This window comes from Molothrus aeneus, chromosome 21 (genome assembly GCF_037042795.1).
Source record: "Molothrus aeneus isolate 106 chromosome 21, BPBGC_Maene_1.0, whole genome shotgun sequence".
NCBI classification, from domain to species: Eukaryota; Metazoa; Chordata; class Aves; order Passeriformes; family Icteridae; genus Molothrus; species Molothrus aeneus.
Genome location: NC_089666.1, coordinates 4,474,314 through 4,492,499, shown reverse-complemented (window position 1 = coordinate 4,492,499; position 18,186 = coordinate 4,474,314). Strand labels below are relative to the sequence as shown.

General features: G+C 49.1%; 1 protein-coding gene across 1 annotated transcript in view; it reads left to right on the top strand.

Moving 5' to 3' along the window:
• CAMTA1 (calmodulin binding transcription activator 1) overlaps window positions 1–18,186 on the top strand; it is a 248,518-nt gene that overhangs the window by 1,656 nt on the left and 228,676 nt on the right. Inside the window, exon 2 of the mRNA XM_066564162.1 lies at window positions 1,791–1,884. Coding sequence (XP_066420259.1) covers window positions 1,818–1,884 — 67 coding nt within the window. The 5' untranslated portion in view covers window positions 1,791–1,817. The remainder of the gene's footprint in view (window positions 1–1,790; window positions 1,885–18,186) is intronic.

Below are 18,186 nucleotides of genomic sequence, written 5' to 3'. Positions count from 1 at the left end.
AAGACCCAGCTGCTTGTTGCCAACGCTGGCTGCTGTTCCCTTGCATCACAGATGATTCAGGGGAATTTTCTGGGAACGTTCCACAGGTGTCACATCTTGGCAGGGAAATATAGGAAGAGAGAAATACGAGTTTAGGGAGCTAAATATGAACTGTGCTTTCTAAGGATGTAGAGAGAGCCCTTTAAAACCCTGCATTATAACAGAGGAAATGTAACATCTATGGCAAAAAGCAATCTGATGGGAAAAAAGAAGAAAAAAAAGAAAAGTGCTTGTTTGTGCTTTACTGACTTGCCAAGGTTTGGCTTGGGGTGCAATATTCCTCTTCCCACATTGGTACTTGCAGGTGAGAAGCTTTGTGGTGCTGCGTGGGGCACAATCTCTGCAGCAGGAGAAGCAGTCCCCAAGACTCAGGTCCTGGGTTTAGCTGGGCATGTGTTGTCAGACCTGTGGCACCGTGGCTGCTGCTTCAGTGCTCTCTAGTAAGCTGTGAGTAGCCTCACTAGTGGTGATCCACCTCTGCTGTGGCAGAGCCAGAGATAGCAGAGACCTTCATCATGGAATTTCCCCTGTCAAGTGGGCTGGATGGAGCTGCCCTCCGTGTCCCCGAGGGTGGCAGGGACACTGTGAGGGGCCCAGTGTTGCAGATTCTCTCAGCGACTGCCATCACGGACTCAGCACTGGGAACCTGTCCCCTCACAGAGCGGGTTTGGTAATATTAACTTTAGTTCCATCACAGCTCAATGGAGGGAAAAACTAGAAAGTGCCATAAATTCAGCCGAGCTTGTCAAAGCTGTCAAATTACCCCCTGACAAAGCTCCTGCCTGTAATGACTGCAGCATCAGCTGGAGGGGATGTCTGTGATGGGGTGACAGCACCAGGGCTCAGCACCGTTACACTTGTGATGTACTGTCATCAGGGGCTCCTGGGCACCACTCGAGGGTGATGCTCTGAGCAGAGTTAGTTTAAAAAAAAATACCTAAAAATATAAGGGTATAGACCAGCATCCTGCCCTCTGTTCTCAGCCAGAGTAATGCTGGCTGCTAAATTCTAGTAAAGGTGTTTCTTGGCCCCATTTGTTAGTATTAGGAGTCCAGAGAGATAATGTCTTTGCACGTATAAAAGGTGCTATTGATTTCCTGTTACTGTTGTCCTGAAATGTGCATGGGGTGTCTATGGAGCAGTGACAATCCTCTATCACTAGCTTTATGGGAAAAGAATGCTTATTGAATCTCTTCCCATAAAATATAATCTCCTTCTCCCTTCCAGAATTTGCCCGGCCCCTGTGGAAGTCCCTTATGTTATGTCTTTGAGAAAATTGATTTTTTTTTGTCTGTGCTTTGTATTTAGTCTTATTTTTAATTTGGCTCATGTGATGTGAAGGCTTCCCTACCATTAAACATGCTTGCTCAGTCTTGTATTGCTTCTCTTTCATATAGATTAACACTTTCAGAATGTTTTAAAGTAAAATAAAGATATTTGCCTGGCACAAGTCTCTCTTCTTGTTGGAGTTTTTTTAGTCTGAGCGAGTCATTGCCCTGCTCCTTCTCTGCAGACAGGGCTGAGGCACTGACAGCTTTTCAGCTGTTTACAGGTAAATTTGGGGTAAGTTTCTGGAGTGAACACACACTGATTGATCATGGCTGAATGACACCTTAGCCCAGAGCACAACTTGCAGTGTTGTTTGCTCAAGAAACAAGGTGGTCTTTGAACTTTAACAGTGGCAAAAATACTGTCAGATTTGTCCTTTCCTCTGTGTAGCAAATGACTGACTATGGGATTTTTCCTTTCAGGGAGGAAACGGCAACATGAATTCATAGATGATGAGTAGGATGCCAAAGCCAGAGATGACAGTGCTCTTGAAGAAATGCTGGGTAGAACAAAAAGGTAAAAGGAACAGCTAATTGAGTGCATTTCAGAGCCTGTGGGACTTTGTGGGGTACCTTTCCTCACGAGGCAAACGGCACACCCCCTCAAACCAGAGCTCAGTGTTCTGAATTCCCTCCTCCTCTGTTTTGCATGAAGTCCCAGTGCCGCCTCTCACTCCTGACCTGCTCTCTCTTTGCTCGGGTTTTCCCCAAAGTTGTATCATTATGTATCTAAAGCCCACACAAATCATCCTTTCCAGCCTGTCCCTGCATGTGTGCCCTGGCAGGTGCAGCAGCTCTCCCTGCCCCACCAGCCTCTGCTGCCGCGGTTGTGCTGAGGGCAGGAACAGAGATGGGAGCTGCACTGGACCAGTCCATTTGCAGGCAGTGTGATGCTCCAGAGGGTTGGTCAGCCAGCCATGGGCTGTCCTGCTGTGGCCATGCCCCCAGGCAGGTGCACACGGCTGCGGTGTGGGGAGTGTTCTACAAACAGGAGCCACCGACAGGGCTGAGTCGCTCTCTGCCACTCTGATGCCTTTTACTGCATTTTGTGATAATGCTGTTGAGATGCCCAGAGGAAACACTTCTTATTGGCTCTTTGATTCTGTGAAATTCTCTCTGTGATGGAGGCGTGAGAGTCTACCTGGGGACTTGGGGAGGTAAGAGGCAGATTTAGTCATACCTGCAGAGCACCACGCAGTAGAAAGGCCTTGTTGTGCTCATCCAGTGGCAGCAGAAGTGGCTGAAGCAACTGATGGGGAGCAAGAAAATCTTCATTAGTCATGTAGCTCTCCTTGGGATATTTTCATGCTTGTTTGTGCAGGCTGACTTAAATCCTCCAAAAGTCAGAAGCAAATGTTCTCCTTGCAAGTATTCCAGGTTTGCAGTGATGATTTATCTGCCTGTTGCCCCTGCCTCTCATCTCTCTCCAGCAGCAGCTGTGTGAGGCACAGGGTGTTTCTGGGGCAAGCAGAGGATCTTATCAGTACTGTGTAATGGGTTGATATATATATATGTAATAGTATCTGCTGGAAATGTTGTTTTCAAAACAGCAATCAGGGAGGAATTACCTGTAGTTCAGGTGTTTGTGCCATTTGGCCAACCAGAGCTCTTAGTTTGCTTGGAGCCTTCCAGCCCGATATGACAAGAGCCTGTCATGGACAGAGCTCTTTGCTCTGCCTGTGTTCAAAATATCTGCTGAATGTACTCTGAAACACTGATTGACTTTTTTGGAATGGTCCTAACTTGTATAAGCTGTTCCTACAGTTCAAATCCATTGTTACATAATTTTTAGTTTAATAGCACCAGAGATGAGAATTTAAGGATACTAAAAATAGTAATTAGCAAGTTTCTGTTGTTGTCAATCCATATTTTGGGAGATTTGATAGTTTTGTTAGTTGTTTTTCTGCATATGTGTATGTGAAGGCTGTTGATATATTTTTCAGCTATTTTCATAAACTTGGATGTAAATCTCTTATACTCTTTGGGTTTCAAAATTCTTCATCATCAGTCTGGAGAGCTTTGAGTCTGTAAAACTGGAGAACAGCCAGTGCTGGCAGGACCCGTGTCCCTACAGGAGTGCTGGTTCCCCAGAGCCAGGTCATGTTGCCATTCCTTATTCGTCCTGGTCCCTGCTTGGGGCCCTGGCACCCAGCCAGCACAGAGCAGTGGTGGCTACAGCACCCACAAGGCCGGGTGAAATGTGGAATAGGGAAGCTTTACAATATTTGCTGCAATTTTGAGAGCTCAATAGATTTGTTATTTTACTGCTCATGCTGCTAAACATTGGCTCGGGTCAGTCACACGGTGCTGGTGCTTTAAGGTGGCCAGTGGCCACTAGCTGTGCTCAGCACTGCCATTGCCAGCTCCAGCATTGCAACACGTGCTGTCCGCTCAGCAGTGGCTGGAAAGCTCCAAAAGGACCAGATCTGGCAGCAGCACAATCACTTCTGCAGGCGTTGTGCTTCAGGCGCTGCCAAGTCCTCGCTGCTTTTGCTTCCTTCCAGCACGTGGGATTTGGTGTGACCCTGGGGACAGACAGTAGCCTGCTGGGCTAGCTTGTGGTTTTTTGGTTTTTCTCTCAGTTGTGTCAGCATTCAGGTTTTCAGTTGCAGGAGAGTGATGGGCAATATCTGTTCTGATTGTCCTGCAGACACTGGCATTGGTGAGCAGTGGCAGCAGTGGAAGGTGGCGTGTGTCACCCCCATGGTGACATGAGCTGACAGAGCTCTTGAGCAAAGGAGCCTGTCTAAGGGAGAGTCACATTATTTGGGGTCCTGTAACCTCACTGCTGATTCAAATTCTCTTTCTGAGGTGGAGCTTTGCAGAGCACCTGACTGTTGGTGTTTAGCCCACATCTCTCAAGCAGTCAGGGAAGGAACGTGAATCACTCTGTATCCTTTGATCTGAAAGTTCAGTGCTAGTCCTTTTCTGTAATTTCTTAGTCACTGTATTTGAAGCTCTTGCCCTCAGAGCTGGAGGCAAGGCAGGAGGAGGAGATGCACTTAGAATTCCTCCAGCTTTGAGATAGAATATTGCATGGACCCACCAAGGCATTTTAGCAAGGCCATGCCATGTATCAATGGCTGTTACTAGAATTTGGGGCTCCACGGTTTTCTGATTTTGTCTGTGGGGTTTTATTTGGTTTGCTTTAGGTTTTTTTCCAAGAAATTGTGGATATTTCTGAATAGTACCTGTTAGATCCTCAGATGAGCTATGAACAACCTTTCACTGCAGCCCTGGGAGTTTTAATCCAGATACTTGCTCTCAACAAACTTGCTATAAACCATAGAAGCGCTTTTGTGCAGATCAATTTTGATATCACTACTGAGAACATAAATTGGAATTTTGATTGTGAAAATTATTGGCAAAGTTTGGTCATGTAGAGCAGGTTTTACAGTGTGTGTGACAGGCTGTTGATGGACATAAGCACAGATCCAGAAGATCCTTGGCTTCCTGTAAATATTCAGGTGAAGTTATGCTAACTTATTGTACATTGTTTCCCTGGCAGAGATGGCCCTTTAGATAAATGTTAAATAAACATTAAATACAGACTGACACTGTCAAAAGGAAGGTACAGCTCACTTAACACTGAAAGTGGCATTTCATAGAGACCTTTTGCAATTTGTAGTTCAATAAAAACAGTAATCTGTGTAGAAATATTCTGTGCTTGCCTATTCTGTCCTTGTCTGCCAGTGCTGACAGGATTGTGTTCCTGGTTTTACCTTCGTGGTGTCCCAGGCTGAAAAACTTCATATTTCACACTCAGGAGTTCTATAAATAATTGACATGCCTATCTTAGCAACTGAGGTTCAGCAGCAAATTGTATTATTCTGGAGTAGTAGGGGTTTTCTGCATTCTATACTCCTTTTCATCTTAATTTTCACTTCACTACTGAGAGTGAGGAACTGATTTACTCCACTTCAGGAGAAAAAGTATTATTGTACTGGTATTACTGTTCCAGTCCTTCAGGGGAGGAAGTTCAGGGCAAAGTCAGAACTCACAAATGAACCCATCTCAGTGAAAACGAGTTATTTCTGTGTATTTTCTGCAGCTACTGTTTGGATATATTTCTCATTTTGTACAACTCTCATGGGTAACATGGGAAAGAATAGTCTTAAAGGTTAGACGAGGTTTAAGCAGACCTAGAAAGAAACTGCTCTGTGGCTAAAACTAGTGAGAAAATATTGAACCAGTCATTTTTGCCAATAAGAAGTGTTGTGTACCCTTGCTGGCAGAGCAGAAGGGTTTGTGTGATGAGGCACTGTTGGGCCACCCCAAGAGAACTGGAGCAGCTGCTCTGCCATGGTGCCACTGGGAGCAAAGCATGAGTGACTCTAGTTTGTAACAGTGGGATTTCTTTTCCATTTGGTTTTCCTATTCATAAATAACGAATGCAAAAGGAGAAGTCAGGGAAGTTCCTTCTCAGTGTAAATTTATAACAGGTCAAAGCCAAATTGGGATGGAGTCCTTTAAAGATTTGGGATAATGCTTTCAGCAATGATGCTTTTTAATTGAAAGCTCAAGTGCTCTGTGGGTTAATGAACCTCCCTGAGGGAATCACAGGACAGACTTGGATGGGATTTTGGGCAATGGGCAGTGCTAGGGTGGTGCTGTCTGAGCAAACTGACTCAGGTAAATTTGAATTTGCCTCTGGCTTCTACTTTTGGAATCTATGTGATTTTGAGCACCTTCTGCCTCTGTTACCATCACCAATTCTACCTCTTTGGTTTTCCTATTGTTCTTCCATTGTTGTCTTCCATTACTCGTTGTTCTGTTCTCAGTGCCTGAGGCTGACAGTTTCATACCTTGGTGACTGGTTTGCCTCCCAGATCCCTATTTATTCAGTTATTATAGACAGCACTCCAATTCTAGAGGAGTTGGAAAAGGTACTTGTTTAAAAGCAGGAACACAACTTTAGGAGTATAACTTTAGGGATCTTAAACATCTTTCCTGATTTGTTCCAGCTGTAGCTAAAGATCCAATCCCAAACTCACTTGTGCTGAGCTGGGAACTGTGCATCCACTGCAGAGCCAACACTGCATGATGGCTTCTGGCACTGAGAGTTTGCAGGATTTACTCTTATCCCTGGGAAGAAGGGTTAAGATATGGGGTGAAGCATTCCCAGAGAGCAGGCATGCTATACAGCTTGTTACAGGAGGATGACAGCTTAAAAGAAATTAAAAACCTAATCCTTCCACCCTCATTGAAGACTGCACTAAAATTCCAACCGAGAAGGCCACGCATGACAATCACATTCCCTCCTTACACAGAACAACTTGATTGTCTTATTAGAACAGAAAGCAAAGAGAAATGTCCTGGATGTAGTGTAGGAAATTGTCTTTACTAAATCTAGCCCAGCATATATGAGTACTATATATATTATTTGATTTTGCCAGAATTACAAAAACATGGGGGAAAATTGTTAATGTAAGTTGACTACCAGAGTAAATCACAGCCTAATTATTCTTTTTTCCCCTGGCTAAAATTAGAATTTGATATAGTGGTCAATAGACATTTTCTTTAATTTTTGAGACATAATTTCTAATAGCTAATCCAAATGAATTGGAGAAAGTTGCTGCAGAATTGAAGAAATAAATTACCTGAATTTTATGGTGACTTACTGGTAAATCCCCTTAGTTGGAAGCTTTAATTTACCTCATATTTCATTTTTTTTCCTCCTCTAACTGGCTTATGGGTGAATATTAGGGCAAAATGATTGCTACTTTCTTAGTGGCACTGGGGTGCTGGGAGCAAAGTGAAGGCAGACCCCAGGCTGTCTCACAGGGAGCCAAGGCCAAGGGCTGCAGGGGCAGTGGGTAGGGCATGGTGGCACCCATGTCTGTCCTTTTGGTGCCCCTGTAGAGCAACTGCATTGTTAGTTCTGTTCTTGGTTAAACAGGTAAATGTTGTGTTCTGTGTTGAGGCTACTGGTTTAAATATCCACAAACTCTTTATAGGGCTTTGCACAGCAAAACCATCTTTCCTCAAAGAGTCCCTTAAAGGGGCTGGGACTTTGGAGTTGTACTTAATTTCGTGTAGCCAGCAGAGTTTAACTAGAGGTGATTTGAGTGTAGTCTTTGTATTTCTGAGGGAAACAAATGGGCTCAGAACTGCAGAAGGAACGGCAAGAATGATGGATCCAAAGCCCATAGTGTAGAAGATGACTGAGTTCAATCTCCTCTAGGGAAGTATGTGCTTTTGTCCATTCTGAGTCCAGTATCCTTAGTTCCTGGTAATGTATATTCTCTTCAACTTCCCCATATAAAATTGGAGAAGTTACTTGGATGGCAGAGCGTTAGGAGTATACTCCTTTGGAGAACCTTTTGGAATAAGTGCATGTTTTGGAATATTTACCTGTATTTGCTAAACTTAGGAATTGGCAGTTGTACATCACATGTTATAAGGGTGGGTTTGTCCACACACATTGTCTTGGTTAAGTCTTGGGTTTATTCCTAGAAGAAACACCTTTAGATTCTGTATGTGAAGAGAGTAAAGGACAAAACCATTTCATTTCTATCATGTGAGGTATTTCTAATCATCTCTTCTCACACTTGAGAGTATTTTTGTGAAAACACTTGGCATTCCTTGCTTCTAAATAATGAAGTAACTTTGTGCAAACAATTCACAAGAAATGGGGTTCCAGCATTGTCATTATGGCTATTAAACCTGTCTGAACTGTTTTTCTTTGTGCTGTTTGCCATAGCAACGGTGATGTGTAATTTGCTGAATATCCATAGCAGGATATTTGAATATATCCTTAACACTTTACTTCTGCATATAGCTCACTATGCCAAATCATCACATTAACCTAATTAACCAAGCCAGACCCACATCTGCCATGGATTGACAATTAAGAATTTTAAAAGAACTTGGTATTTCACCTCCCTTTTGATGAAATCAACCCAGACACCAATCACCAGCATAGCACTGGCTTTTATCAGTGTGCTGATAAAAATTATTCATGATTCAGACTGCACAAACTCCTGGCACATCTCCTCTCTTGCTGCTTATCAGCTGGATGTTGCTCTGTGCTTGTGCCCCTGGAAAGGTAACAGTGAGCAAGTTTATCCCACACCATCCATGCACAGAATCTTGTGCAGTTCAGTATCTCTGTGCCTTACTAACAATTGGTCTGAGTTTTAAACAGTGGGAGCTGGGGAACTTCAAAGATACCAGCAGCACTTCAATTCAAATGGCTTCTTTCTTATCATTTTATTGCACAGGAATGAAATGAAAATGTTTGGGGCTTTGCTGGCATGCTGGATGAAAAACTCCCCATTTAGTATCTCTGGTATTACACAGGTCACAGTGCTGTAGAGTAACCTATGTGTACACATTACCTATGTATTGCTGTAGTAACCTGTGTGTACAGAAATCACACCTAACATTAGGTAATTTCAGGTGTGGGATAGTCAGTTCACTAGGGGTTTGTGAACTGGGGTTTGTGTCTCATAAAGTAGAAAACATAAGGTAGAAAACCTTATGTTGAGGAGGAGAATGAGTTCATTATCTAGATGGAGCAGAGTTCATACACTGCTTCAGTAACCCCTTAAAAATGCTTTATTCATCCTCATGCACACAAATTCTCATTGTCTTTACAGACCAGGAAGGACCTGGAAAGCCAGGCAGTGCTCCCAAAGACATGTGCTAAGCAAGGTACACACTGCTGTGGAGTCAGGGTGGTTGTGTTAGTCCTGGCAGTGGAGCTGTTCCCAGTTAGTGCAGCAGCACTCCCTGTGTCCCCAGGCTGTGCAGGCCAAGGCAGAGTCCTGAAGAGCCTTGTCCCTCAGAGCATGGACCTTGTTGCTTTAATGAGCCATACAAGCACAGAAGGAACTGCTCAAGCCTTGGAGGGAAGAGACAGATGTAGACTCATGTGTGCACACAGAGCTGACTTGGCATTTCATTTAGTTTGTGGGTGATGTGACCCATGTAGAGTCCCATGGATGGTTACCTGTCCAAAGGGTGTCAGTGAACACTGCAGCGAGGGCTGTGACTGGAATGAATGGTTGTGCCAGTTTCCCTGGCAAGAACAGGAAGGCTGTTTATGTCAGAAGTTGCTGTGTGTTTGCAGGGAGCAGCCTGAGTTCCTGCCACTGGCATGGGGGGCTGGGAAAACAAACCCAGCAGTTCTCCAGCATCCCTGTGTTTGGTACCAGTGAGAAGCTGTGTCAGTGTTGGTCCCATCCTTTCTCTCATCTCTTGTCATTACTCGGTCTTGCCTGGATACCCACGTGGAAACTCAAGCTGCCTAGGAATGCTGGCCTGATGTTCCAGGGGCTGCAGGTGAGCTGGCTCAGGGCAGCAGCACTGTGGGCTGTGCTCCTTGGCTGAGCCAGGTGCCCATTTCTTGCTGAAGAAGTGGCAAGGCAGGTCTGTCCATAGAGGCTCCAGCACCTGCCACTCTGAGGGGAGCTCTGGGGAGGAATTCAGCATGGACTGGCCCTCCACACCTCCATGAGGCATCAACCAAAGGTCCCTGACTTGCATCAGGAAGTTGCTTTCTGTCCCTCAGCACCTCTGTTAGTCTGATGCTATCTTTTGCTATAATGCAACCTATGAAGTACAACAACTGCATGGCTACATCATGGCTCTGCTAAGCATATGGATTGCCTTGGAAGAATAACCAAGGAGAGACATAAATTCCCTAGAATTCATCAAGAAAATGGTAGTTCTTTGCCAGTGTGGCAACTAGAAAAGTTTCCATTTCCAGCATATTTTGACGTGCTGAAGGAAACAACTGTCTTAGCTGATCCTGTGGCTGCATTGGTATTTGTGGGTATTTATAGGACATTGTACCAGATGAGCTTTCTGACCGTCGGGAGTGAGCCTGTCATTCTGGAGCCTCTTCATCAATGTGCCTTTCACGCTCCACAAGATTAGCAGCTGCTGAAAATAGGAAAAAGGAAAATTCCTTTCTTCTGTCTTAGAAGAGGCCCATCACACCATCCTCCTTTCGTCTGGGCTCGGAAACAGCTTCGGTCCTTAGCAAAGCCAAAGCACCAACAGGTCTTTCTAAAGAAGTTCTGCTCCCAGGAGGATCTAAGGGAAAATATCCTTTTTGTGTGTTTAGTCACACACATCAAAAGAAACAACCGTTGCAGTCTTGGTTTGCATTGTGCAGGCATTAGCTGTGGTCCAGTTCTGCAGGGCTCTGCTCAAGGAGGCTGAAGTGCCTGTGCTCATCAAGCTTTGACGGCGATGGGGCAGACTCAGCCAGGCCAGAACATGCCATTCCTTGAGGCACGTCAGTTTGGAGAAGGACAGAACGATTTCCTTGATGTTTACAACCCCTTCACAACCCCCCTGACCCCGAGCATCCCATTATGAGTGGGATCTATGACAATGTCTCACAAACTGTGCCCGAGGGATGGGCAGGACTCTCTCAAACCCTTAACGTCTCGTAACTTGTTTCTCTCTGCAAATCACAAATCCTCATATCCCTGCACAGTGCCAAGAACGCCTGTTTCACTCGAGCATCGTGCTTTGCACCCCGGAACGCTGTGGAAGAGGGCCTACAGCACCCCGAATATTCAGCACTACTGAAAAATGGGGATATAGATAACCTCTGCAGCCTGGGGCCGCCGGTCAGGGCAGGGACACAGCTCCGGGCTCCGTCCGCCACTTAGAAACGGGGCAGAGCCGGGAGCTGCCCCCGCCCGGAGGGTTCTCCGCTCTGGGGGCTCGGCGGCGACGGGACCGGCCCGGCGGGGCAGCCCCTCTGACCGGGACGGAGTTACTGAGGGCGGTGACAAACGCGGGTGGCAGGGGGCGCCTCTCACAGCACGGCCCCGGCGCGTCTCGGCGGGGGTAATTTGGCTCTCTCGGTGTAGCCTGAGCTCCGGTGCGCGGGGCGGGGCGCCTCCGCCGGGCGGGGACTGGCGGCCGCGCCAATCGCCGCCTTTGTTTGGGGTCACCGGGCGCGGGGGGGGGCGGTGCCCGCCGGGGCCGCGCGCAGCCAATGGGCGGGGCCGGGGCCGCGGCCGGCCGGTCGGGCCTCGCGGGCCATTGGTGTCGCGCGCTGTCATTCTGACGGACGGCGCCGCTCGTTGGCCGCCGGCGCGCGCGGCACCGTGCGTCAGCAGCTTAGTCCCGCCTCCCCCGCGGGGCGATTGGTCGCGGCGGCCGTCAGTCGCGTGCCCTCGGCTCTCCAGTGGCTGTTGTGGCCGTCGATCACGCGTTCCGTCCCGCCCCCGCTAGCCCGCCCAGCGCCGCCGGTGAATGGCTGAGGCGCGTGCCACTGAAGCGCTGCCGCACTGCCATTGGCGGGGCGCCGTGTCCATCGCGCCCATCCCCTCCGGGGACCCGCCCCCGGCCTGCCACGATTGGCCACCGGGGATGTCAGTGCGGCAGATTGACCAATGGGAGGCGCGGGGCGTGCGCGGTGCGCGCGGGGCGGCCGGGCCGGCGGCGGCGCGGGAGGAGGCGGCGCGCGCCTGGTCCCGGTCGCGAGGAGGCGGAGGAGGATGTGGCGCGCGGAGGGGAAATGGCCGCCGAAAACAAGCCGGAAGGTGAGAACGCGGCCGGGCCGCCCCCGCCCCGCGCCGGGCCCCGCGCCGGGCCTGCCCGCTGGGCCGCCCCCGCCCCCCGCCACGGCCCCGCCGCGGGGCGGTGGCGGCGGCACAGGCCGGGCCGCGCGGCGCGAAGTTTGCGGCGGCGGCGCCCCCGCGGGGCCGGGCTGGGCCGGGCCGGGCCGGCGGGCGGCCCATGTGCGGCGGGAAGGCCGCGTGGCGCGGGGGCCGCGGCGGCCGAGCCGGGCCGGGCCGGGCCCGGTCCCGCCTCCCGCCGCCTGCCGGCACGTGCCCGCCCGCCGCCAACATGGAGGCCCCGGCGGCGCGGCCGGCGCGGGGCCGCCGCTCGCCACGGCCGGGCCGGGCCGCCCCCGCCGCCCCCCCCGCGGCGGCGGCGCACGTGCCGCGCGGGCGCGCGCCCGTCGGAAGCTGGGTGGCCTTGGCCACGGCCCCGCCAGACCGGGGCCTCCGCGCCGCGGGCGGGCCGGGGGCGGGCGCAGCGGCGGGCGCGAAGGTGAACGCGGCGCGGGCCCGGCCCCGCCGGGAGCCCCGGGGCGCCCGACTGAGGCCGAAAGTTGCCGGCGCGGCGGGAGCGGGGCCGGCGCGTCCGCAAGGGGGAAGCGCCGCTCTGCTGCCGCTCCTGCCCCCGGCCCGGCGGGAGCGGGGCCGTGGCCCTGGTCCGGCGGGAGGCGGGTTGGATATTTCGCGTTATTTTGGGTAAGTTTGTCCCGTCTGGCTCGGGCAGCGGTGCTACCGCGGACCCCGCCGGCCGGGTGGTCGCGGCCGGTACCGGTGTCGGCGCCTCCATTTTACAGGGGCGGGAGGAGAGAGCGGAGGGCAGTTCACATCCCCTGCCCAAATCCGGTTGAACATGCCAACACCCCAGGGATTGGCCTGGTTGTAGTTGGGCACCTCAAGGAACGGTGTTTAGTAGTAAGTAATAAGGATTTTTTTTTTTCTTTATTCGCCACAGCACATGTACATCCTCGTCTGGAACCCATTTGTATTCTTTACTGGGAAACCCCTTCATAGAATTCAAGCGTTCTTATCCCACCTTTTGTCTGTATTTTTTTTTTCCTCAGGTTGCTTTGGGAATATAATTTTTGGATTGTTTCTTGGTGGCTGTAGAGCCCCCTGGGCATAGGTTTGAGTTTTGATTGCGCCGTGAAATTCAAAGGCTCTGTGAAAATCTAAAATTTAAGTAGTAGAGGTGATTTTGAGTAGTGTTGGCTTCATCTTTTATTGATCTCTTTGATGCTCCCAAATCCATTAATTTGATCTTTGCTTTGGTCTGAGAAACGTCGGGCTTCATTCTTTTCTCACTCGCGTTGAAGTACATGATTAACTGCGCTCAAGTAGTGAAATGCCACCTGGCTAACAGGGATGTGAGCGAGAACAGAGTGAGCGTTCACCTGGACTCCTGGCTCACATTGTGACGTTTTCGTTCTCTTGGGGGTGACAGTATTGTCACCAAAGCACAGTCGGGTTCGATTCACTTTTCGGGCTTCCTGTGCCAAGGTGCGATGGATTTTTCCTCTGTAAAGCAGAGGTTTCAGTGTGCTCAGCCCTGTGAGGCTGCGGCTCTACGGACAAGGCAGGTCAGTGCTCCCTGGCTGGGAAGGCAACTTGTCCTTTCCGCTTGTTATTTACTGCAACTTTTGTCATGTTTGGTCTCGGTAAATGGTTTCGGGGGGCGGTGGGTGAGGTGTGTCTGTGCTGGGCAGCTGTGTTTGCTCTTTCGAGCAGGGCAGTGCAGGAGCTGCCAGCGAGACGCCCGCTGTGCCCGGCGCTGCCGTCCGGTGTCTCCGCTGGCTGGGCCGGCGCTGTCTCTGTTCCGTGCCCGTGCTGAGCATCGCGGAGGTGGGAACGGAGCAACCCCGGCTCGGCACCGGCGCCCGGGGTGTTCTCGTACGAAGTCACAGAGCTGCTCCCCCGCTGACCTACTTTTGCGGTGGATTTTCAAGGAGACGACATATAAACCATTCATTCCTTAAACCTAAACTCCACCTGTCAGAAACTTAAATGGGAATGCTTTTAAGGCATGATTCAAGCAGAGTGTTTCACCAGTAGTGCAGGTGCTGGAGGAGAGAACACAAGTTGCTTTAGATTTTAGTTACTTCAATGAGTTAAAAGCGGATGTAAATGGCAGCTCGCGGGCCGGCGCTGCTTTCATTGGGGAGCCGCCTGCTCCATCCCCCCAGCGCGGTGCAGCAGCGAGGAGCCTCTGAGCAGCAGCACACGGCTCTGCAGACCTGCCTGCCTTTGGACCTCCCTGCCGAGCTGCCGTCGGGGCTCCTTGTGCTCCGGGAGCAGCAGGAGATCCCCGGCGGGAGTTGAGGTTTGGAATGAGGCTGGCGCCGCTGTCCCTTGGCTGCAGGAGAGAGTTCCACGGCTTGGAGAACTCGGGTGAGTTTAATCTTTTCTGGTTTCCTCGGGCAGGATGAGGCTGGTAGAGTGACCGAGCGGCTCTTGCCATCCTGCAGCAGAGGGTTTGTGGGTTTTGTAGTTCCTGCTGTGTGTTCTGTGCATCTGAGCTGAGCCGGTAGGACTGACCCTTGGCGGTGCCATCTTGGTAGCTGTGATAGCTCTGAACTTGATCAGGGGGTGCTAAGGGGCGGTGTCCTTTTAAAAGCTTCCTTTTTATTATTTAAAGTTCAAAAGGGGAAGAATGTACACAGGCAGCCTTTTTAATTTTGTGTTCTCGCAGCCAGGTACCTCTAACAGAGAGCTTTGCAGAGAGTAGTGCCCGTGTGTTTTGCGTGTGGCTGGCGCAGGGGCCCGGAATTTTGTTGTGCGCTGAGTTCGGTTCCATGCAGTTGTTGAATTTTCTGTTAGTTGAGGCAGGGTCATGGGTGGGATGGCAGGAGGAGATGGTGTTTCTCCCAGCAGCTCCTGAGCTGAGGGTGCTGGTGGCGTGGGCTGACTGAAGAGGGCAAGTGGAGCCTCAGATGTTAGTGGCTTTGGGGGGGCTATTTGGGGAACAACAGCCTTTTGAAAGCAAAACATTCCAGATTTGGTTGTTAAACAGCAAAATACTTCCTTTGCAAAAGTGTTACCTGAGATTTTATTACTTAAACAAACCTGAATTTAGGGTGTGCTGGGGTTGTGTGCTGCAGGATCAGGCTGTCGCGGGGAGGAGGCAGCATTTGACGCTCGGCTCAGTCCATTCCTTGCCCCAGGATTTTTGCTGAATCTCAGCGTTGGGATTTTACCAAAATTTCTGTTGTCAGAATTGAAAGCAAACTGTCTCCTGGTGAAGTTTCTAGACCCTCTTCATGGGCTGTCAGCCAGCAGGACAGGTTCAGGGAGTGGGCTTCATTCCCTTTTTCCAAACAGGAGGAACTATATATTTGCGAGGTTGGTTTTTTTGCGTGCTTTTGGTACTGCAATCGTGTTATTCCCGATGTAAGGCTTAGGGCTTGTTTAAAACTCTGGTTTTAAAATTTAGTTCTGCATCTCTTCTTGTTAATGATTTTCACAATTACTTTGATGTAAAGGTTTTTTAGTTTATTTGTTTCAGTTTTAAAGCTACGTATGTAGGAAACCTTCCTGAGATGTATTAACTCAGATTTAATTTTCTGTATCAGTAGGTGATGTAGTGAGATGATGATCTAGAAGTACGGTTCGAATGGATACCTTTAAATTTTAATTTAAATTTAAGGTCAGTGCTGACCTTACATTACTAGTGGTCTTAAATGGCTCTCGTAAAGACCTCCTTATATTGGTAGATGTTGCTGGAGGAAGGAACAGTAGCTGTCCTCCCTCTGTGCAGACAGCCTTCAGAAAGAGGGAGCTGGAATGTGACCTTTATTTTTCAGTGTCCCTCCGTCTCTGCTTCAGTAAGCCACCTGTGTCTGAGAGGAAGAAACCCCCAACCACCAAACCCAAACATTGCCAGGGAGCGAAACAAGGCTGGGTGGAGTGCTTGAGGAATACCGGGCTGGTTAATTGGAATGCAGTGCTTCCAGCAGCTTCCTGCAGCTTCGGTGTTCCCGGGCTTCCGCTTCCACACCTTGCTGAGTTTTCGCTTTGTAGTTTTCTCCCCTCGCTTTGTGTCCTGTTTTCACCTTCCTTGGCTCCTGGCAGCCCTGTGTTGTGTCAGTGCTGTGTTAAACCCCGTGGGTTTGGAAAGGCAGGTTTGCCTGGGGGTGCTGGTGCCTTTGGGGTACGGCACTCACCCTACTGCCTGGGCAATGCTGAAGGGCCACTCTGTGCAGTCATGGCACTGGGTGAATGACAGCAGACTGTCCTCACTGGACATGGAGTGCTCACTGTCCTTCTGATCACATCGTATGCTTTGGTTCCAGGGGCTGGGTTTTTCCAGCCAGCTCTCCAGGTGGGTTTCAAAACTCAAACTCTTTGTGGTATGAAAAGTGAAAATATCTATTGCTGGTGGCTGCCAGCACGTAGGGTCAGAGTGACTGTCCTGGCCTTAGCCAATATGTAAGGACTTCTGGGAAATGTGTTGTAGTGTTGAGAACATCTGTAGTATTGGGAACTGAATAAAAAGATGGTTGATTTTTTGCTAGACTTGGCCAGTACTATCCATCACTCCTTGGCTTCATTGCCATTGAATTTGATGATGTAATTTTAATGAAAACCAAAGGGTGAAGTAATTGATGACATGTCTCAACCAGAGTTGTTGGTGATGGTGAGCAATGATTTCATCATTCTGGTGCACTTGTCAGATTTAGCAGCAAAGTGGTGAAAATCAGGCATGAACATGAGGAGCTGCAAGGAGAGCCTGAAGTAACTACGCTGTTTGAATACTCCCAAAGTTTGCTTTTAGAGTAGGTCCTTGTATGCACCTTCTGACTGTAAAGGAATTCTCCTCTTGCTCCATTCGCAAGTGCTTGAAACCTGCCTAGGTGGGAGAGGGAAAGAGGAGCTTGTTTTGCTGGTGGGGGAAAGTAGACTCGGAAGTGTTGCACAGGGCACTAAGTGTATGGCACAAGAAATGACTGTGATTGTGGGTGATTGTGTCACCCAGCCCTCAGCCAATGTGTGGGCCTTCATTAGGGAAAATTTGACTCTCAACCCTTCCCCAAAACGCACCATTTGCACTGGTGTTCACACTGAATTTAGTTATAAAATGTCAAGAAACTTTATGCTATGAGAAAAGGACAGAGGGACTTCGGTGTAGCACGTTACTGGTGGGGAGAACTGGGCCACTGGTGCACAACAGCAGCTTTAGCTGTATTTGTGTTTCTTATGGTTTTAGAATTGTTTGTAGAGTTTGTCATAGCAACAAAGTATTTATCACAAATATTCCAAGGCACTAAGGCTAGATTCAGTAACTTCTAGAGGAAAATTGTTTTGTTGCTCATCTTTCATACTGCCACCATCCCTGTGATTCCCTCCTCATCCTTTCTGGGTTTTTTCCTTCCTCACTTATTCCATGCAGGCAGCAGTCATGCCATACACATGCTGGTTTGTGTTGCCCTTTTTGCTCCTTTTTGTATATTTTTTACCTTTGCCTGAACTGCTTTGTCTTTCCTTGGTTCTCCCCTCAGCCCTGGGCTGCATCCCGTGCTGGTGGCCTGGGAATGCATTTGCTCAGCCAGTGTGTGACCGAGTGCTGGCATCCAGCAGAGCCCTGCTGAGACAGCAGCACTGCAGAGCTGGACCTGGTTATCTTCTCTTAGCCACCCTTGATTGATATTTAGAAATCTGCTTTTGTTGCCAAGAGATTTACTACTGTAATGATACAAATATTTCTAGCAAACAGACCAAGAGCTGTTGGGTTTGCTTCTGTTGCTGCTTGTTTATGGATGGAAGATGCCAGAATTGAAGTTTAACTGTGAGAAATAGCATGGCAGTCCTGCAGTTGTTTGGATCTGGAGTCATTCTTTGCATTTATTTCTTCCAGATGGAGTTTGTTGGATTTGTCTGTGTCTGGAGGTCGGCGAGTGACTGGGTGACTGTGGTGGCCTCTGTGCACTGTGTTTTTGTGGTGCCACTTGTGCACTGTAGGGCTGGAACTCTGCCACCTCAGTGGTTGGTCAGTGGTGGTGGGATCAGCTGGATGGCTGCCCCTTCCCCAAATAAACATGATATTGGGTTTGTGGTAGTTTGTTTTGTACTAAAGTTCCCATTTGTAATGTTTAAACACCTCTTCCCTCTCTTGAGGTAGTTAAGGAGATGACCAGCCCTAAGTTATTATTTCATAATAATGGGTTTATAAAACTTGTGTTTGTGAGTTTATGGCTTACTTGTGTTATTTATTTCCAGAATAGACCTGTCTGCAGATCACCAGCTGATGAACATCCTTTTGGCCATTTCTTTATTTTCTAATTACATGTTTTATA